This window comes from Fukomys damarensis, unplaced genomic scaffold (assembly GCF_012274545.1).
Source record: "Fukomys damarensis isolate Sample0158 unplaced genomic scaffold, DMR_v1.0_HiC HiC_scaffold_11, whole genome shotgun sequence".
Lineage (NCBI taxonomy): Eukaryota > Metazoa > Chordata > Mammalia > Rodentia > Bathyergidae > Fukomys > Fukomys damarensis.
In genome coordinates, this window is record NW_022900923.1 from 36,812,006 (window position 1) to 36,835,007 (window position 23,002).

The window sequence follows — 23,002 nt, forward strand, 5'->3', positions numbered from 1 at the left end:
GCTATATTGGATGGCACAGTTCTAGAAGAGAAGAGGTTCTCCTAAAGATGTGCAAATTCACATACTGTGGGGGGAAATGGCTTTTGTTTTTCTTCTAAGAAAAAGACAGCCAATTAAAATAAAATTATTGGGCAAGAACTTAACAAACGGGATAAAGTGTTCCTTACTAGTCATAAAGGAACTACGCATTTAAACCACCATGAGCTAGTACGGCAAATCTACAAGAATTGCTGAAATAAAAAGATGGACTATCTCAATGATTGGTGAAGATATGAAGAAATAGTTCCTCTCATACCATGATCGACAGCTAAGTTAGACATTAACGTACAGTCAGAAAGGGACTGGACTGTCAAGGAAGCCAGCAGAAAAATAAAGACATTAAAAATGTGGCTGGAGGTGCAGCTGTCGAAGGCCAGGCCTCCAGATAATTGAACGACCAGGCCTGCATGGCTCCCTGAAGGGTACTGGAGTTATACTGTAATTGGTATTGTCTGGTCCAGTAAAGTCCACATAGGCATCCGTCACCACAGCTTCTGGACCTATCCCTCCCCCAAATACCTTTGTCCTTTCCGTGTACCCTTGCTGTGTGACCTGCTTCCCTACTGGACTAATATTAGCTGAGAAGATATGTGGATAATCCTATAGGCTGATTATAATTTGACTCATGTGTTACCCACATTGTGACTTCGCTGTATAAATTACCCTGACAAACAACCTCTGTGACAACTCTATAACCCCTCCCATCTCTCAGGAGCTATTCCTGTTTCCCAATAAACCTTTCCTACTCTTAACCTCCACTGTCCTTGGGAATACTTTCTTTGATTTCAGGGGACAGGAACTTGGTGTCTCTGACATCTAGTAGTTTGGAGGTTATATTTTCCCCCTATATCAGTACCATTTTCATGTGAGAGTTCAAATGGATGTTGTGGGAAAATGTCAGGGTAATAATATTTATTAAAGCAGAGTACATAACACATGAACTAACAGAAAAGGATACATTTGTGAACACCAAAACGTGTAAAATAATGTCCATATCAGCACTATTCATAGAACCTCAAATTATTAAAAAAAATGGGCCCATTAATGCCCAAAAAGATAAATATATTTTAGACTATGCATACAACAGAATATTATACAGCACAGAGGTGAATTTCACATTTCATATGAAAGAAGTCAGCCACAAATAAATTATCATATGCATTTAAGTACTTTCTAAAAGAGTACTAGCCCCTAGTAATGAAGTCAGAATAGTTAATTTTGGGGTTCATTTTGAGTGGTCATTTGGAAGGTGTCTGGGGTACTGTTGTGTTCTCTGTCTTGATCTGGATGATAGAAAATTGGGTTAAAATGCATACAAATTTATCTTCTGACATTCACAGTATATATTATATTCCAAATAAAATGTTTATTTTTAAAAAATCTATATGTTAGGGGTCTTTTTAAAATAAAGGTACCTAAACAAAACAAAAACAAAGCCTTGGCAATCCTTGGGAGCTATGTTGAAAAGAAACAGTAGTCACGGGTGTTGGAAGTTTTGAAACCAGTTATTACTCTGGTTTCAGTGCCTTGTCCGAGCACTGTCTACCCAAACGCTAATCTGAAGCATCAAATAATAAGCCTGAGGAAAATGGGCACAGACAGAGGAGTACCATACAAGTGCAAGCACCTAAGAGCAGGAGAGCAGAGAGAAGCACGTGCAGGAGAGTGCCCAAGTGCTGAGAACCCTTCTCCCTATTTCCTTAGCCAAGGACCAGAAATTCACAGGGAGAAGAGTCTTCCAACTTCTCCAGCATCTCTATAGTGAGTACACGAGAATGTTCCCTGAGGGTCTCTTGTCGGACCCAGAAGGGAGACAGATGGGTGGACGATATCCTGTACCACGGCTTCAAACGTGCCCTGTCTGGGCAGGCCCTTCCCTCCCCATCACCAGGAGAGACGCAGTACAGGTTACAGGAGCTGACATATCATGCGGAACCATGAATTCATTCAAAAATCACAGTAAGAAATGTGAGGCGCTCTGCTAATAACAATAAGAGAAAGTGAACAAGTGACAATAAATATCAGCTTTATAGCACACTTAACAAATAGGTGGAGAATTTCAAGTTCACATAATGGATAACCTGGAATAGATAATGGGAGAGACTGATATTCTAGACCAGAAATAAAGGGCTAAGAGAATAAACAAAGAAATTTTCTGAGCATGAAAATATATTTATAAATAAGGAAAACAGCAGAACGGTTTTAGCCAAAGATCGAATGAGTAAAAACAAAAATTTAAATTTTGCTTTGTGACATTAAGGCTCCCAACACACACAATTCCAGAGGCAACAATCACACGGTGTGATTCAGAGGGGCAGGAAAGAAGCAGAAACCATGTGGCAAAATTTTGTGAATGTGATTATTATATCAACAGTAATGATTTCTTTCAATGAAAGTCACAGTCCACAAAGCATGATAGCATTTTGAAAGAAAAAAAGTGTGATGTCTGGCCAGGGATGTAGCTCAGTGGCTCCATGCCTGCCTGGCAAGCACAAGGCCCTGAGTTTGATCCCTGGTACTGGATCGGGGGGCTGCAATGTCTTAAAATTGAGAAAAAGTTAAGACTTACAATTTACAGCGTCCCCACAAGTCAGCCATAAAAAGGCACAAAGCAAAGGAAAATGCCAGTCACATGTAAAACAAGAAATCACAGATGTCTGAGCATCTAAAAATGGATATAAAGACATGTACAAACTAAGAATCAGAGAATTGCAAATAAATAAAAGATACCGGTTCATGAACAGCAAAATGGCACATAGTGCTGAAAAAGGACCACAGGAGGCAGAAAGTCACGTCCTGTTTTAGAGACGATGTACATTTAAATAATCACTCTGCGTAGCGACCTTCCTTATGTACTCAGAGAAATGCATGTGAAGTCTGCCTCTCAAATCCCTCACGAGTAAATAGGACTGAAGAAATTCTCACAGAGAAATAAGGTGATGTGACGGTATTAATTTCAGACAGGAGACAGAGAATTACAGTGTCCATTATTGGAACAATAGATAGGTGAGATACAAGAAGTACCATGCAGCAGTTAAAAACAACAGATCCAAAACTGTAAACATATTCGAACAGTATTAAATAAAATAAGAAGACAAAAATCTAGTGCAAGTTTCTATTAATGTGACTGTAAAACACCCACAAAGCATTTTACTAAAGTATTTGACTATTTAAGAACGGACCCAACATGATGGTGGGGCCCAGAGAAAATGCAATTCAAGATCAGGGAGGAAAAGAGAAAATGTGTAAAGAAAGCAGAAGTTAGGCCTGTCAGAGTACAATAATGATTGCGTACCATGAGATGAGAACACGTAGCTTGATTTCTCACCCTGAGAGAACAACAGGGCGATCACAACAGGGTCTGGGAAAGCATGGCACATGGGGTCAGGGTCCTTCATATGTGGAGACTGTATTTTTTGTTTGTGTGAAACAAGATTGTAGCCACGTAATAGAAAATTAATCAAAGTGTAGATAAGAGACAAATATATTAGCGGTATATCTATTTAGACAGAGAAATAAAATCAAGGGAAACTTTGTGCAAATTATCCTACTATAGAATGAAATGCATCAAATAAAATAAATGTCATTTACTTCACTTTCATCATTTTGATTGAATTCTTAATAGAAAGCTTATAGTAAACTATTCAACTGAAAAGCAGGTATAACCTATAGGTGTTATATTTCAGCAAGTTCTCTAGTGTCCATTTTAGAAAAGGTTTATTTCAATTGTCTCCCACTTTTTATACTCACTATTGCTGCTTGCTAAGTAGCCTGGATACATCTTCATCCTACAGTCTAACTACACTAACTCTTCTTAGCACAAATCACAATAGTGCCTAGCTTTTATTGTCACACCCGATTTATACACTATGGGTAAAAAGGTTTCTAATAGGAAATTAACTGGAGAGTTGGGGTAACCTGTTGTCCAGACATAACTATTAATAAGGACTCTGTTTCTCTAAAAAGTGTCCTTGTTTATATAATCAACTGTGTGATCCTCTTACTAATGACTATTGATAATGCCAACCATTATCATAAATCATTGGACTTGACATAAATCATTGGCATAAATATCAAAGTTAAAGAGTAGAAAATCAGGCTCATGATTTATGGTTATTTTGTTTTCAAATTTCCTACATGAAGCTGTCACAGTATGAACAAAGGATTAAAATTGTACAAGTTTTGTTAGTGTTAAAAATGGATTCTTACATAAAATTAGGATGAAGTGTTATATGTGACTTTTAAATAACCATATTGCTAACCAGAAAACCCTTTCATCTAAATACTTTGATCCTAGTCTCCATAAAACTAGAGAAATCAAGGATTTTGTTTCGTTTTTCTGTCATGCTACTAGAATAATAACATAATAATTTACCCAGAGGCTGATGTTGTTATATCCTTAAAAAACGTGTTATAAAATCAATATACCAAAATAAAAATATAAAAAGTTTTACATTAACAGCTGAATACTGGCATCCCAATTGATATTTTCATAGAATAAAGAATATTAATTTTACCTTCTGCACGGAGTTCTCCTGAGATCATTACTATAACAATAAAAGCCAATTGTTTCAACCTCATCTTCAATGGTGTGCTTCATGAAGATTTTAGCAATTCCAAATGCTGGAAATTTGTCATTCGGTACACAACACTTTCTTGAAGAGAAAGTTAATAATTTACAACATCTAAGGCTATGTGGTGAAACCTTTTATTTCAATTTAATATTTTCAAATAATGTTAAAGTCATACAACTATGTTAATCGACATTACTGTTCTACCAGAGACCAGTAACAATATAACAACAAATAAGGACAATAGCCACAACATAATTAACACAGGCTACGTCAGCTGCGCGAATTTTCAACTCTGATTCCCAATTTTAAGTTCATAGAGTAAAGTTCATCTGGCCACTGATGTTTACTGATATTGATCAAGTGAAAGGATGAACTTAGGAACAAGAGATAATAAAGACATGATGTTAAAAGGAGTGACAAAAACATAAGGTGAATGTTTAAATGTTTGAAACTTTATTACAGTAAATGAACACTTTGCTATGAATGCCCCCCAAAACCTCCACTTCTTCAAACACAATCATCCTATTTTTTCTTGCCACTTTCTGAAGCAATTCTGGAAGTAATCTTTCATGCATATCTTTATGAGGTGTGATAAAAAATAAAATGAATGCTGGCACCAAGTGTCCTTTATCCATCTTATTCGCTGGATCTGGCACAGTGCTAATCCTGACTCTTCACCAAGGTCAAAATTACCACTAAGGGTAAATATTTTGATTTATTCTAAACATTGAGGCAGGCAGAACAGTGCAACTAAAAAGAGTCATGAAAGAGGACTGCCAGAACTTCTTCAGAAAGTGTCAAGAAGAATGGTATATGCGGGTTCACAGGCAGAAGGAGTATTTTGAGGAAGATTAATAGCAATGTGTCTTTTACTGTAATAATTTTTTTGATACCAGTGATCAAACTTGGGTCCTTGCACTTGCAAGGCAAGTGGTGGATCCACTGAGCTAAATCCCTGGCCCTACTGTAATAATTTTTTAAAAATGAAACATTTAAATGAGAACCAAGACCTGTCACGTAAAGGTACAAGATCCCAACGACAAATGTAACTGTACTGTATCCCTAAAATGTACCAATAAACTCAATGAGGAAAAAATAAATAAAAAAATAAAATAAAAAATGAAACACAGTCACACTGCATGTTATTCGCTAGATCACGCTCCTTGAAGGCATAAATGATCTTGTCTCAGTCGATGATAGAAAAGTATTGTTAAAAATACTAATGGCTGACGTTTAGGGTTTGAACTCTGTGGCAAGTGGTGAATAATCACTTTGGTATATCATCACTCATTTATGAAAAGTGTTTTTAATGTCCATTATATACTAGGCCTTCCTGTAGTCTGGTGGAAGATAGTAGTTAAAAAATAGGCTAAATTTGTTATCCTTATGGGGTTCATATTCTAGGGAGTTGTTGCTGTTTTCATACAGGACCTTGTGCTTGCCAGGCAGGCATGGCGCCGCTGAGCTACATCCCCAGCCCTCTAATATGTTTTAAATTTAAAATAACACTAATAATACTATATGGTGAGAACTAGTATCATTTTAATTTTGTAACATTTTATAAAAATCTAAAAGTGCCCATACCAAGTCTACATATTAACGAACTCTCGCAAACTGAACACTTCCATGAATACAGAACTCACAACAAGAAACAACATACAAACCTCTAGAGTCCCTTACAAGTTACTACTGCAACCACACCAGTGTGAAACAGTATCTTTCCTTCTAACGGTAATTTGTTTTGCCTACTTTTACATAAATAGCATCAAGTAGTATATATTTTATCTAATTCCTTTTTTAACATTTTGAGAGACAATCATATTTTAAAGATGTAGCAGGTAGTTGTCTGAATAGTTTTCCATATTGTGATTATGCCACAAATTATCCATTCTGCTGTTCATAAAACGTTGAATAATTGATAGTGTCAGGAAATATTTTGTTATCTGCTTATTTTTAAAGATACTCTTCTCGTTAAAAGATTTTTTTCAAACAGAACCTCTACCTGGATTCTACCATTAACCTCTCAATTCTTTTTAATTCTAAAATACTTCAATTAATTCTATTTTTAATAGTAGATATCCAAGCCGGACAGAGTCTTAAACTGCTAAAATTTCCCACACAAGATTTGATAATCAACCAATTATTAATAGAAATATCAGAAATGAGGCTAGAAAATAGAAAAGGGCCTACAAGATAATCCTGATATTGGCCTGTACAGACACAGACTTACAGAGAAGTGCAATTCTTACAGTTCAACACTTGGTATCAAAATAGAATCCTGAGCCAGGCGTGGTGGCACATACCTATAATCCCAGCACTCGGGAGGCTGAGGCAGGAGGATCGCTGTGAGTTCAAGACCAGCCAGGTCTACATAGAGAGTTCCCAGGTCAGTCTCAACTACATAGTGAGACCCTGTCTCAAAAAAAAAAAAAAAAAAAAGTAGATATCCAGAATTTATTTGCATAACTGGGACTTTATACTTTGAGCAACACATCATTATTTTCCTTTCTCTCTAGACCCTATTAACCATTATTCAACATTTTCCTTCTATCTATTTGACTATCTTACATACATCAGTGGGGATGTGAGCGCTTGTTTTTCAAGGTTTCATCATCCATCCAAGTCCATCCAGGATTTCTCTTATCCAAGGGTGTGTAAAATGGCCATTGTTTGTGTATCCAACTCTTCTTTATCTATTTATTCCAACAATGAACAGTTTGTGTATTCCTGTATCTTGACAATTGTGAATGATGCTGGAATTCACAAACTGGTGCAGCCATCTCTTCGAAATTTCCATTTCAGGTTCTTGGGACACACGTCCAGGAGTAGGACTGCTGAATCAGGTAACTGTTCCTTCGATGTTTTGAGAAATCTCATTGTTTTCCAAGGACTGTGCCCGTTTACTGCCACCCCGATACTGCACATGGTTCCTCTTTCTCAACTTTCTCAGCAGCAGCTCTCGTTTTTATTTATAATAGCCACCCTCCCAGGATTGAGGTCGCATATATGTGATTTTCACTTTCATTTCCCTGATAATTAGTGATGTCAGGTGACATTTCATGTGCCTGTTGGTATTTGTTTGTCTTCTTTGGAGAAACATCTATATAAGGATTTTACCCTTTTAAAATAAGGTTATTTCTTTTGCTTTTGCGTTGTGGGAGTCGCTCATATATTTTGGCTATCAGCGCTTTGTTAAATATGTGGTCTGCAAACATTTACTCAAACTTCATACTTTTATCTCCAGGCTTGATGGATTCCTTTGCTATGCAGAGCTTTAGTTTGATGTAGATCCATTCTCTGTATTTTTTATTTTGCTGCCTTTCCTGTAGTTTCCTATAACATTTTCCTCATTTGCATCTGAACCACATCAGCGTGTTAACTTTAATGTTATGCAAGTAGATATTAAAAAATATAAAAAAACTTTACTTCTATGAAAAAACAAAATATCATAAAATTAGAGAATAACAATAATTAATCTACAATGTATTATGATTTGAAAATAATGGTCAAAATATGACGCAGAGTGTAAGCCATGAACAAAAATATATTCTTTTATAGGGCCAGGTATTTAGCTCAGCGGTACCATGTCTGCCTCTAACGCACAGGGTCCTGAGTTCGATTCCCAGTGCCGGGGGAAAAAATTATTTTACAAAGCCATGAACACATCATTTTGCAAATGTACAAATATCAAACTTCAATTACCTTCACTATAGGATATGACGTATTTATTAAGGCTAAAATTCACACTTTAAATTGTCTTTTCAGAAACTTTGTCTAGTTTTGCTTGTTTATTGTTAATGTGGTAGAGGTTTGGAGTCACTCAGCTGATTTGTAATCTCAATAACCAGATTATGACTTTAGAAAAGTACTTTTCTTTTGCATTTAAAATTCTTTATCTCTGAATAAAAATAAATTCATTTCTAAAATAAAGCTCATCCCTAATGCAGTAATAGCTACTTCTATGTTTTAGAAATAATTTTGAGATTAATTCAGTAGTCCAAGTTTGCTGATCACTTTTTTTTTTATCCTCATTGAGTTTATTGGTACATTTCAGGTATACAGTACAGTTACATTCATTATTGGGATCTTGTACCTTTACATGACAGGTCTTGGTTCTCATGTTTTCCCCTTGTTGCTGACCTTTTAAATAAACATTAAAAATGGCTCTAGAAATAAAATCCTAAGGTTTCATAAAAACAAAATAAAATTGCCAAAAGCTACCAATGTATAACTCTATACCCAGTATGTTTTAAAAATGAAGCAAGAAAAGTTAAGAAAAACGCCTTTCAGACATACATAGCTGAAAGAATTCACCAGCCAACCCGCATTGAGTCATATTAATCAAAGTACTTCAGGCAGAAGGAAAATGATACCAGATGAAAATCTGCACCTACAGAGGACCGAAAAGTCAACAAATAGCACCTGTATGAATAAATACAAAGCTTAAAAATATAAATATATTTTTTAAAATTGAATTTATTGGTACATTCTAGGTAGACAGTACAGTTACATTCATTACTGGGATCTTGTACCTTTACATGCCAGGTCTTGGTTCTCATTTTTTTCCTCTTGTCCCCACCCTCCCCTCCCCTCCCTCCTTCAAACACTTTAATTCCATTTTTACATTTTCTCATTTTTTTCTTCCTTTTCCCTTATTCCCCCTTCCCTATCCTTCTCACTGTCCCTACAATTGTTTAAAGTAAAAATGATGAAAATGTTAGCAATTTATTGTAAGGTTTACTAGAAGTAAACTGTTGACAACAGCACAAAGGAACAGAGAAATTTAGTAAACTGGAAGATCCTTGTACTCGATGTTATAGAAATCTGTGTATCAAGTAACAAGAGTTATATTAAACAAAAAAGTTACGGATCAAGCATGACAAAAATAAAACCCATTCAATCGATCCAAAAAGGATAGAAAAGAAAAAAATCAGATGAAATGACTAGAAAATGAAAATAGATTTAAATTCAGTCACATTAATAAACATAACTAAACTTTAAATACCTCCATTAAAAGAGGACTCGTTTTAAAAATAAAGGGCCAATAATATGCTTTGAAAAGAAACCCATATCACTCTAAAACACAGATAGAAGTAAAATACAATTAGACAGTGTGTCAGACAATGGCTTCCCAAATATCCCTATTCTAATTCTCAGAATCTTTGAATGTTACTTTATTTGGAAAATGAGTTTTTGCAGATGTAATTAAGGATCTTGGGATGAGATCATGCTGGATTACTAGGCTGTTCCCCCTTATTAATTCAATGAAAAATATTCCAAGAGTGAGTCAGAAGATTAAACAGGCGGGGAGTAGTGGCGCTCGCCTGTAACCCCAGTACTCTGGAGGTTGAGGCAGGAGGATTGCTGTGAGTTTGAGACCAGCCTGGGCTACATAGTGAGTTCCAGGTCAGACTCATAGTGAGACCCTGTCTCAAAAAAAAGAAAAAAAAAAACCCAGAAGATTAAACAAAGACATAAGGAGGTAATATAGCTGGGTGTGGTGGTGCATGCCTGTAATCCCAGCACTCGGGAGGCTGAGGCAGGAGGATCGCTATGAGTTCGAGACTAGCCTGGGCTATATAGTGAGGCCCTGTCTCAAAAAGAACGTAATACGATCAGAGACTGGACTGATATGGCTAGAATCCAAGGAATACCTGGGTCATTATCAGCTGGAAGAGATAGGAAATAGACTCTCTCCTGGGGCATTAGGGGAGTGTCATGATCGTCATTTCAGACCAGTGAGCTACAAATTGTGAAAGAAATCTCTAATACTGTAAGCCGGTAAGTTTGTGAACATTTGTTATAGAAGCTTAAAAAATTAATATACATGCTAGGCATGCCTAATCAGAAGAAACATGGAATGTCCAAAACTATGAATGCACGTAATGCCAAGAACCATTTTAATGCTTGAAAATGCTTCAAATATTACATATATTTTATCATAATTAAGAGGGGTGCTATGTTAATATCAAGCAATGTTTCAGGACAAAGAATAAAAAGATCATCTGATCATTACAGTGGTAAGTATATAAACACAATAACAAAGATCTACAGAACTAAAAGAGGGAAATATCCATATTCTAATCTCCAGAACCTTTACGTGGGTTTCTGTAGATGTAATTAAAGATCTTGAAACAAGATCACGCTGGATTACCAGAATATTCACCTTAATTCAATGAAAAATATTCTAAGAGTGAGTCAGAAAATTAAAGAGGAGGTAATGTGATCAGAGACTGGATTGGATAAAGAGAGTCCCCAAAAAAAAGTATATATATATTTTTATATGTATAAATGATCGATTGATGTTCTGAGAAATGTACAAATGAAATTTAATGGAGAAAGAATAGTCTTTTTAAATAAATACTTCTGGAACGCAGGCAATCCATATGCAAAACAAAAAACAGTACTTTGATCCACTATTTGTTCCATATAAAAAAATTAACTTAAAAAGGATCAACAAATTGTATAGCAAACTGATACAACTTCTAGTAGAAAAACAGAAAATCTTTGTGGCCTTGGATTAAACTCTTTTTAGCTGTTTTTTTTATACCAAAAAGTATAATCAATAAAAATAAATTAGACTTCACTGAAATTAAAAATGTCTCTTCAAAAAGCACAGTTAAATGACAGACTAGGTGAGAATATTTGCAAGTCACGTCTTGTGTTCAGAATATGAAAAGAACTCACAACTTAGAAAGTATTTTTTAAATGGTCATGACATTAAAAATGGCAAAATACACACAAATGGATACCAAACGTGATTAGCATTAGGAAAATACAAATTAAAATTACTATGAAAATGCAGTCATCTATGTCAAATGCTTAAAATTATGATGGACCAGAGCAAGTGTTTCTGAAAGTATTTTCAAGGTATATATGCATACACAGACACGTATTATGAGAACACATTACATAACACCCTCAAAATAGGGGTCTTTTTTGAAAATTGGATTGGACATATAAAACAAGAAAAAGATTTGAGAATCTGGCTAAGTAGGTGAACATATTTACCCATTAAATATGAGATAGAGTAAAAAGACTCTACACCTAGCGTTAGGAAACACAAATGAGAATGCAATGCAATTATATTACTTTTATCTTTTGTATCTCACGATTTCTTTCAGCTCACCTGATTCAGCTGTTTTTTTTTTTTTTTTTGTACTTCTAAATGAGTGAGAGTGGTTTCAATCCATTATATTTGACAGTGTATAACCTTAATGAATTTCAAGGTGGGTAACAATTTCACCCTATCTAGTCAAATTAGGGTTGTTTACGCAGTCTTTTATAAGCAGAGAGGACAGCCTTAGAATTCCTTTATTTGTCAAATCTAACACATCTCCCTAGGCAGGGACAAAAAGGGAGCCCTGGTTAAGACTGATGTTACTGCTCACTTCAACCAACGGTAATTTGTACAGTTGAGCCAGGGGAGAAAAAAGATGTAGGCTCAAAGTCCTCTAACACTTTTCAGCTTGATATTGAACAATAAAATAATAATAACAACAACAATAAAATAGTTTTAACTAGAAGTCACTGTCTTGTATGTGTAAGTTCATTTAATATTTCTTGTGCAACTACTAGGTTATACCTATCTTAAAGGAAAACAGTGCCAGTAACATTTTTATATTGGCCAATTAAGTCTTAGCAGTATAACATATCAAAGTGAATAGACCATTTATTTATATTAAAATTCTGTTGAAGAAAGAGTAGAAGGCAACGGGAGAGTCGACAAAAAACACAGTATGGAAGACCTGTCCTGTAGAGGCGCAAGATCCCAACGATGAACGTAACTGTACTGTGTCCCTGAAATGTACCAATAAACTCAGTGAGAGAAAAAATATATATAGTATGGAAAATAATATTGCTAAGAACTCTTAATATACTTTATTGGGAAAGAAAAGTTCTCCAGAGACACTTTCAATATTCTCTTTAACTTTAATGAAAAATTTAATGAACAGTTTAGTTACTTGTAGTATATATATATATACATTTATTTTTAATACAAAGTCAAACTTTTAAAACTTGTACACGGAAAGCAACATATTCATGATTAGCTTTAGTATTTCTTCATACTAACACACTGAAGATGTTTACATTTACTAATAAGGAATGCCTACTGTATCCATCACCATTTGAATAGCTTGCAGGGGATTGGTGACTTCTTCTATATTATCTCTTCTCAAAATCCAATCGGGCTTAAGTCTGTTTAAAGAACAAACAAAAAAATTGGCATTAATACAGTTCTTCCCCTAGAAGGGAACTCAATGTTCTGAACTCAGTATGGCTACTCCTGAACACATTTCCTTTACAACCCTGTCGAAGGGTTGGGAGAGCTCTGTACCGCTACCTACTACGGCTTCCTTAAAGCTTATGCTATCTGTGTGTGCTTCAGCAGCATGCACACTAGAAAGCTTACACTGCCCAGGTCCAGCACCACCTTTCAGTCACGGATGAAACTCCCGATGCCTTATTTTTGGGAAACTGGCTCTTGGTCTTCTCTCAACTCGTGTCACCATTCTCAGCCACACCAACATTCACGTGGCTCTGAGGCCAAGAGCCTGGTCAGCTTTCGCCATTTTCTTATGTTCTTCCACAACTAATCCTTCCTTACACGGTCATATATTAGACCTTTCTTCTTCAGAAGCACACTTCCACTGAAGTCTCAATTTGAGACTTCCATTGTCCAACCACCACTTCGTTTTATGCATATCATCTGCTTCAGTACAATCACTGTTTGAACTCCTCCACCCAGCACATACCCATCATCCCACGGAGTGCTGTCCTCACTTCTCTCCCTAAGTAGCTTAGTGAGCTCAATATATTTCATTTGCTAATGCCATGAACTGTTTCTCTTGCCTATACAACCGCGGGGAAAATTGTATTTGAATTTTAAAATGAATACTGTACAGAGAGTTTAAAAAAATTATACAAACAGGCTGATCTTCTATTTTATATCAATCGCAGACCTAAATTTGGACATTTGAAACTGCCTAGTATACTCCATTTCTCTCCAACACGACTACTTTTTGATCCTTTCCCTTTCTACACATGTCCCCTGTGTACCCTCTAAGTGGTGCCTCTGCTGAGTTTGTAACTTATTTGTATTTTCCCAGTTTATGTCACAGGTTTCTCAGGCTCATCCAGAATAAAACTCATCACGCAATACTCCTTCCCACTCAGTCCCACCCTTTCTTCAGCTTCAACTTCCCACCCTTTGGCATTCATGCCATGGACGCTTTTCCAGTCATCTTCCTCCAACAGGAACTCCAGGTTATAGCCTTTCTTAGCATTTGTCACAATCATTATTACTTTCTTCACCAATCTGCTGCTCATTGTCATTATCCTGCGCTACCTAGCTCTATGCTGCGTAACAACCTCAAGTCTGGCACCCTGCAATGCCAGATGTAGCTCTACAGCACTTTGCTACTACTCTCTGACAGTGAGAGAGGTCTGCCTGGTTAACCACATAAGCAAACACCCAGTTTTGAAAAAACTGTAAAGCAATAGGTCTTAAAGTAGTTAGACTATAATTATCTTCACACATCTGTAGTATGCTAAATGGTGGCCCAAAATACTTATTCACGTCTTAATCACAGAACCCGTGTATGTTGCCTTACTTGGAAAAGAAATGTTATACATATAATTAAAGGATCTTGAGATAAGATCATCCTTGAGCACGGTCTGTGGTAACAATAAATCCAATGACAAGTGTCTTTACAGATGCACAGCAGGGAGGAGAAGGCATGTAAAGACAGAGCAGAGATGAGAGTTACACAGCCACTGGGCAAGGGACACGTAAGAGACAATGAAGCTGGAGGAGCAGAGAAGGCCTGTCCTGGAGAACCTTCAAAGTCGGTGTGGCACGGTTAATTAATACCTCGTTTTTGGACTTCTGGAGAGAGTAAGTTTCTGTTATTAAAAAGTCACCAAGTTTGGGGTACTATGTCACAGCAGCTCATAAAAATCCAGGATGATTATGGAAGGCCTAGAGGTTGAGATTTTGGTCGAGAGACTCTTAAAGCTAAAGGTCTAGTTTGTTCTTACTGAGGAAAATAAAAATGATATAACAAAATTATAAATAGCACTTGCTCTTAACTGTTTAATGCAAGAAGTTTGTTGGAATAACTAAAATACCCAAAACACTAATTAAAATATAAATAACCAAAGCAAAATTAGTATTATCTTATTGTTTTCTGAGATTGCCTCCTTTAGAGTTTACTGAATATTCTATTTGGATGTTGCTTCTCCACTGTCAAGAACAATATCTTATGGTCAATGGTTAATACTGGTAAACACTTGTTAAATGAATCAACGGTGACACAAAATTATAGAGGGCATTTAACTACTTACCTTGAAACTATTCTGGTCCTTCCAGGTTTTTCTGCAGTACAGGGAATGCCTACAGAAGGATTCTTTTTTTGTTTATAAAATATTCTATCAGTACTGACTTTATGTTTACGTGCTGTAAGTTTATACAGACTATAAATACGGTCGACAACTTTGGACCTACTTCGTACATCCTAAAAAGAAAACATATATCTATTAAAAATAAGAATTAAATTTCTGTCTCTCCTAGAATAGCAAAATCAATCATCATAAATGTTACATGCTTTTAACAATGAAGAGAAAAGCGCTTTCAATTCAGTAGGTAATTTCACTTAAATTATGAATTTGCAAGGCAATTACAAAGACAAATATTCAAAAGTTGCACTCTTAACTCCACACTGAATACAAAAAGAACTATTATACTCAAATATACCTAGCCAGTTTCCATGTTCTAAGTCTTGTGAGTTTTACCTCTTCAAAGTTTCAAGTTATGCACTTAACTCATCGACACCACCTTAGTGAAACATAAGCTCTTGCCCAGTCCACTACACATCTACGCTTGCTTGCTTCTCTGACGGTCTCCTATAGCCATACCTGCTCTCCCAAATTCACTCTTCAATCAGCAACGAGAAAGATGCTAAAATCTAAATTGGAAAATAGCATTTTCTTGCTTAAAATTCTTTAGAGGTTTCCCACTGTTATCAAATATGGTTTCCCATGTGGATTATGACATCTAGAGAGAATAATCGAGCTGTCTTGCATAGAAATGCTCGAAATACTTTTATGGTTACAACAAGAAGATATATAGAGAAACGTGTATCTGGTTTCTTACCTTGCTAAGATAATTTGCTATTCTCTCTAGAAATGAAAAATGGTTACTGCAAATAAATGGCTGCAAGTAATTCAATTTTCAGAATTCCTTTTCTTTAGTATCAGAAAGAAACAAATACACATATACATTGTGTGTACCACATATGTATGTATGTACATAAAAATATATACATATGACTCTTGGTTTTATCATTGCAAGAAGGAGCTTTAAATACAAACAAAACCTTATTTCAGTGTCATGATTACTTTAAAGAAAAACATCAAATATTGACAGAACCTCAAACAAATGAAACCATTTAATACTCACAGAGGCTCGATTTGCTGTCTTTAGTAAAACAGCCAACAAACAGCAAGTCTTTGTGAAAATGCTGCCACCTTTGTCTGCAACTTTGTCCCCAGGCTTTTCTCTGTATATCTGTAAGAGCTCCAGCAGTGTGTCTATACAGTTTTCCACATCATAAACCGCTGAAGTAGTTTTCTCATACTTGAAGAGAACAGAACAAAATTAAGTTAAGCACATCCCTTCAAAAACAGCCCAACCAGAAATAAAACCGAGAGCCAAATTTTTGGAGCATTTGCAGGCTTTGTGACATTGTTTTTATTACTGTCATTTCTGGATCTAATTTATATGCATATTTGCATCATCTTTTACATTCCTACTAACTTCTGAAGTTCTAATCAAATCTAAAATATCTACAAAAGAATATCTTGAAGTAATTCCTACTAACTTCTGAAGTTCCAATCAAATCTAAAATATCTACAAAAGAATATCTTGAAGTAAATAAAAGCAAACTTTTACAGATCATTTTAGTAAAAACCTCTCAGACAAAAAGGAAAACTTCTGTAATAGTTAAATATAGGCTAAGATAATGAGCCAATTACTTTATTATATGCTTCTTGACAATAAGATGAGCTTGCTTTAAAATAAAACAATAATTTTGATACTAATTAGTCTAGGATATACTTTTAATGTCTCATTTATCTAGTTGCACCATTAGATTTATATGGAATATTACATGGCAACAAATAATGAAAGTGCTAAAAATAATAGAATAATTAACACTTTCAAGGTTACGTGTCTGCATCAAGCATTGTACATAAACTAAGTCACTTAATTTCACTAAAACATTTTGAGATGGGACCATATGTATACTACTTTACAGTTGATGAAAGTATCCTATAAGAATCTGCAGAGCTGAAATCAAATCCAGTTGCTTTGGCATCAGACTATGTTCTTAACCAGCACCTCTCCATATAAAATATTTAAGTTGTAGCTTAGGAGGAGGGTAGGGAAGGTAAAACTTTCATCTTAATACTTTTGATTGCACACAACTTCTATAATTATTACTATTGCCTGTATAATAGAGTAATATGAACTACTGTAGGTATTAGGATTAAATACATGAAAAACACTAGCATGTAGTAAATACTTTTAAAATTCTAGTTGTTACTATAACATAAATGTAGTAGAAATGAAATGTTACATAAGTCAGCATTTCAATCCAGTCATTTTAGTACAGTAAATATTTTCCTGCATTAAAACTCCTGTACATAGGGCTGGGAATTTAGCTCAGTGGTTCTGCTGCTTGCCTTGCAAGAGCAAGGACCTGAGTTTGATCCCTGGTACCAAAAAAGAAATCTCAGTGGTTCCAGCACCTGCCTTGCAAGAGCAAGGACCTGAGTTTGATCCCTGGTACCAAAAAAAAAAAAAAAAAAAAAAAAAAAAACCCAAAATAAGTAAATAAATAAAATAAATACAACTCTGGTACATAAATGAATTTTAAGTTACAGGTCCAAATTATAGTGATAAGGAAGTATAAATTTAATTTTGAGGATCTTGTTTCTTGACCAATGAATGTTGCATTCTTAAAATAAAAAATTACCTTTGCTACATTAAGCAGGACTTGCACAGCATATCTGATAACTTCCATACAAGGAACACTGCGATTACAACTTCGGATCAAAACAAATACTTTAGAAATCGCTCCACTCTCAGCCATGTTCTCACAGCAAAGCGGAGACAATCTAGTGACGACCTCTGAAGGGGGAAAAATACTATTTAAACTCACAGCAACAGAAGGAAGCTTTGGCTCATATTGCATTATTGCAACATTCTTTAAATGCTGAAGGTAAAAATGCACTCCTAATCTTAAAGATATTGTTAGGACAAACTAACCTAGATGCTTTAAAGCCTCCAGAATGGCAGAAAGGTGCTTGTATGTCAAAAGATCATGAAGTGCAAGGGCAGTTCTTTTGTATAGCTTGTTTTCCTCTCGAATCTCTTTACTGACCAGTTGAAGACTTAGTCGTATAGCTTTGATTTTTGTGCAATCATTTTTCTTTCTCCAAGAGTAGCCTCTCCACAATGCCTTAATAAAGAAATTTAAGATTATACAGCCAATATATCTACATCTATTTCTACAGTATATTTTCAAGAAGTTTCAACTAAAACTTCAATTTATGTTCCAATCTTAAAACTAAAACCACAAAACTTTCACTTACCTGGATTTTAGTGATTCTAGTATTAAACTTTTCTTGTCTTTTGCAAAGAAGAAAGCGACGTACTGCTTTCTGGATCACTGATGCAGCCCTGTTTTGCTGGTTCAGACATTCTTGCAGTGCATGCTTAGTTTTTACGGTGCTATGATATTTCTCAATAAACTTCTTTTGTTGTAATTTTGCTCGAAACCATCTCTGTTTAAAACAGGATTTATTTTTCATTCTTATTTCCAGTTTTTTAAAAAACATACATTCACATATACAAATGAAAGAAATAGAATAGATTACCAAAATTTTTTAACCCTCCCCAGTGGCACCATTTCCCTGCTTCACTTATTTCCTGCTCCTGGAAGGCGTAAACCCTTCAGTCCATACTGAATGTGTGCGTGTGTGGTGTGTACTGAACTCTATACAACATGGCCTTTACTTTGCAGTTTATACACATTCTGTTAAACTGTGCATCAGTTTGCAGTGCGTTTTTTTCACTCAACAGTTTTGATGTTTTTCAGTATCATTTACATCAGAGAATAATTCACACATTTATTCATGTGACATAAAACGTCAACCTCAAATCACTAACAGATATAGGCTGAAAATCTAAATATATGACCTAAGCATAAAGTATCCAGAAAATGTTTATCATATACCACAATTTCTGTTACTGAAAACTTGTATGTTAATGTTTTACTGCAGAGAAGCTAACCTGAATACAGATGACTGAATTAATCTGCTTCTTAGCATTCTTCATAGTCATGTGACGTTTATATGCTCTTTGAATTCTAAGAGCAGACAGGTGATAATACGCGGCTGCAGCGAAGTGAAGAATTCGAATTTTGGCTCTCTGTTCTAAAATCTAAAGGAGGAAAGCAGTTCCATATTAATCATCAAGTATCTGATTCGTAAGGCAATCAATGTTTATTTTTATAACTGCAATATCAAGTTCTATAAACGAAAGAAACTTAATTATTTCCATTTCAATTTAATGTGATCATAAGCATCATACAATATTTCTAATAGCACAACCTGTAGCTTAGGATATAAGAAGCAAAATTATATTTTGGGCATGTTACAAAAAAACAGCATTTAAATGAACTAGACTATCCAGTACCTGCTAGTTAACGCTTTGTAATACACTTACTATGAGAGAATATAAACATTCAATTCAAAATAGTCTTCCAAGTCAAACTGTTAGAGAAGGTACCATTACATCAGACAAAATCATATGAATTAATTTCCTCAGTATTTTATAATGTAGCACAAGTCCAGTGTAAGAGTACTATAAATAAGCACCCGACTGTGACCTTTGGTCTTTTGCCTTCTATCTAATGAACAAAATATAAAACATTATCCTTTTTTCATGTGAAATCTACCATCTTGTCTCTTCCAGTATTTTGCATATTGGAAACCCAAAGGGGATGAGTTCCCTCAACAAAATTGTGACACACCAAAGATGTGGAAGATAACATAGGAAAGCAGTTCCAACTCCTCAAAGAGTTGCCTGAAGGAAGCAAAGTGCTGCTTGAGTGAAAATGAACCCCGTCCACTTCCAGAGTCTTGGCTTTGTATTCCTTTCACTACTTTTGTCAAGTTATTTCACAAGAGAAGTCCTATTTTGCGTCCCTGGCAGTGAACACTTGTGGACCATAGCGGACTCACGAACAAAAATCTGTGTTGACCAGTGTTCTGTTTACGTGGTTCTGCAGCTGCTGAATAAATTCAAATGAATGATTACGTTCTTTCGGAAATTATTCTCCCAAATTTCTTACCACTACTTAACATCAAAACACTTTCATTTCATAGGACTGAGATATTCTACTTAAAAATAATGTACTTTTTTCTGACTAGCTAGTTCTGTACCAGTATCTGTTGAATAACTAAAATTAAAATTATTTTATCCACTTCCTACCACCCTGGCTCCTACGTTTTTGTGTGATTAAAGAAACACATCTCTGCCAAAGAAACACCTACAGCTCTAAAATGTGCCTACATCAAACACGCAGTTTGATGTCTGCACAAGGAAGATTCTGTAAGTACCACTAATAGATAGAAACAGTATTTTCAACTTATTAGAGCAGTGGTGGAGAACCTGTGTGCCACCGCCAGCTGCTTGTTATGGCTGAAAGCTCTAAAAGGTTCGTCATTTCTGCGTTAGAGGTTCCTGAATTTCTCAGTGTAAAACGAAATGGCATAATTACAATGCTTTCACAAGCATTTTTCAAGTGTAGCTTGAGAAGGTAATACTGAGGTCAAGGATTACAAGTTCAAATCCAGTCTGAGAAACTTACTGACTTGGCAAGATCCTGTCTCAAATTAAAAAAAATAAATAAATAAAATAAATAAAAAAACAAATTAAAAAAAAAAAAAAAATAAAAAAAAAAATAAAAAAAAAAATAAAAAAACCAATTAAAAAAAAAAAAAAGGACTGCAGGTGTAGCTCAGGGTGAAGGCCACACTAATGCAAAAAATAAAAAAAAAAATAAAAAAACCAATTAAAAAAAAAAAAAAGGACTGCAGGTGTAGCTCAGGGTGAAGGCCACACTAATGCAAAAAATAAAAAAAAAAATAAAAAAACCAATTAAAAAAAAAAAAAAGGACTGCAGGTGTAGCTCAGGGTGAAGGCCACACTAATGCAAAAAATAAAAAAAAAAATAAAAAAACCAATTAAAAAAAAAAAAAAGGACTGCAGGTGTAGCTCAGGGTGAAGGCCACACTAATGCAAAAAATAAAAAAAAAAATAAAAAAACAAATTAAAAAAAAAAAACAAAAGTAAAAAAAAAAAAAAAAAAGGACTGCAGGTGTAGCTCAGTGTGAAGGCCACACTAATGCAAAATATGAAAGAAAAGGAAGGGGGTATAAATTCCCATAGCTCTATGACCAAAAAGGAAGTACAAGGGCCAAAAGATGCCGGGTGGTCATTCCCTCCCAACGTTTCGATTCTTTTCATTTTGAGAAGGAAAAGACTAACATTGTTAGTTTATTTAAGCTAGGTTTCTTTTACAAACCTCCATCAACAAGAATGATCTAGAGCAAGCCACTTAATTCTTTAAAGTTTCTCACTTTATTATGATCTGATAATAGTATGTACTTCATAAGGTCAATCAAATTAATAAATATACAAGAACTTACCCAATCTTTGGCATATACTGTTTCAGTAGTAAGAGTAATAATTGTGATTAGATACAATAGAGCCACAGTGAATATTATGTGAACATTAGAATACTGTGTGTTTTAATTTTGATTTATTTAATAAAATACTATTAGGTAATATAGTTATTGTAGAACTCAGATGTTAAAAATTTTAAATAGGTAACCAATTGTGGCTTAAAAGAGTATTTTATTAAGTATTTGACTTATATTGGAATAAAATATGCTAGTTTATTATGATTTTCTCCAAACAGATTCTCTATTTTCACTGATTTCCCTTCAAACTTGGATTTGATTAAAATTTTATAAATACATACAGATATATCACAAAAATCCTAGCAAATAGTATTTTTATAGGTATATAGTTTTAATTAACTACAGTTGGGGTGTGTAAAATAAATATAAAGATGGAACTTCAAAACATTTCATTTGTGTTCTATTTCTTAAAGTAGATCTGTATAAATGAACTGATTTTTATTTCTACTTACTTTTATCATTAAGTGCTCACGAGCTATTCTTGCCAAAAGCATAGCTCTCCATTTTCTCTGAATGATAATTGCTGATGTTCTCATCTTCAAAAACCTGAAATTAATGGAAAGCAACTTCAAATTACTTTAATATATTTCATACTTACTCCCTGCCATACTGAAGAGAACATAAACATAGGGAAGCAACGACAGATTAAAATGAAGTGGAAAAAATATAACTCACACTTCAGTTCTAGCAATCAAAATTTGAGCGCGCGCACACACACACACACACACACACACACACTGACACAATGGAAAAAGTTTTGCAACTGGTAATATTTCAATGAGTAATAATTCAGATATTTTAAAATTCTGATACGATGAAGGGTTTAGCAAGATCAAAAAGTATGATTATTCAGATCTAAACAAAAACCTAAATAAACAAGAGGGTGATAGAAATAAAGTAAAGAATAAAGTATTAGTCAATCTCCAAACAGACAGAAGTGGTCAAGACTTGGGAGATGACAAATTAGAAATGGTCACCTATTTTAAAAGAAAGACCAGCTCTTTGATCTATTCCTGGAATTCTAGAAAAAGTAAAGCTATTAGCTTGTCTTATGGCCACATTAAGACTGAAAATAAGGCTGAACATCAATGAGAAAAAGTCACCACTGTGTGTGAGAAAATAAGATGCTAGCTTTTAGTGCTGAGCTGTCTATCTGCTAAACTGTTTCTTCTGGTGGAGTCAACCTAGGAGTCTCTAATCTGGAGCTCTCCAACAATGACGCTGAAACAATCACCACTGCAAGAACTCATCAATTCAAGTCTGCAAAGAAAAATTCCTCTACTGTAAAACAAAAAAATTCCTCTACTGTGGCAACAAGCTTACATAAATGTACATAAGAGATCAACTAGGGCTAGGAAAATATAATTTGAATAAATAGGTCGGCAATTAGGGCATTCATTGTGAAGGATAAAGATTATACAGAAAAATACAAAGCAACAAAAAAATTCCTAGCAGCTAAGTCAACAACAAAAAAAGGGACCAATATATTAATGAGAACCAAAACTTAATTATTTTATTCATTCTCAATCCACGTGTCCTTATTCTCATCCTTATCA

At 34.8% G+C, this 23,002-nt stretch overlaps 2 protein-coding genes across 2 annotated transcripts in view; both read right to left on the reverse strand.

Annotated features, from left to right (window-relative positions):
* Positions 1-4,776, reverse strand: part of F13b (coagulation factor XIII B chain) — a 30,642-nt gene extending 25,866 nt beyond the window's left edge. Inside the window, exon 1 of the mRNA XM_010635406.3 lies at positions 4,557-4,776. Coding sequence (XP_010633708.1) covers positions 4,557-4,620 — 64 coding nt within the window. The 5' untranslated portion in view covers positions 4,621-4,776. The remainder of the gene's footprint in view (positions 1-4,556) is intronic.
* Positions 4,777-12,645: 7,869 nt separating this feature from the next.
* The window catches only part of Aspm (assembly factor for spindle microtubules), a 54,391-nt gene continuing 44,034 nt past the window's right edge, over positions 12,646-23,002 (reverse strand). The window contains exons 22-29 of the mRNA XM_010635414.1: positions 21,899-21,992; positions 18,970-19,119; positions 18,270-18,461; positions 17,944-18,136; positions 17,651-17,805; positions 16,075-16,251; positions 14,961-15,130; positions 12,646-12,812 (exon numbers count right to left, since the gene is read on the reverse strand). Coding sequence (XP_010633716.1) covers positions 12,710-12,812; positions 14,961-15,130; positions 16,075-16,251; positions 17,651-17,805; positions 17,944-18,136; positions 18,270-18,461; positions 18,970-19,119; positions 21,899-21,992 — 1,234 coding nt within the window. The 3' untranslated portion in view covers positions 12,646-12,709. The remainder of the gene's footprint in view (positions 12,813-14,960; positions 15,131-16,074; positions 16,252-17,650; positions 17,806-17,943; positions 18,137-18,269; positions 18,462-18,969; positions 19,120-21,898; positions 21,993-23,002) is intronic.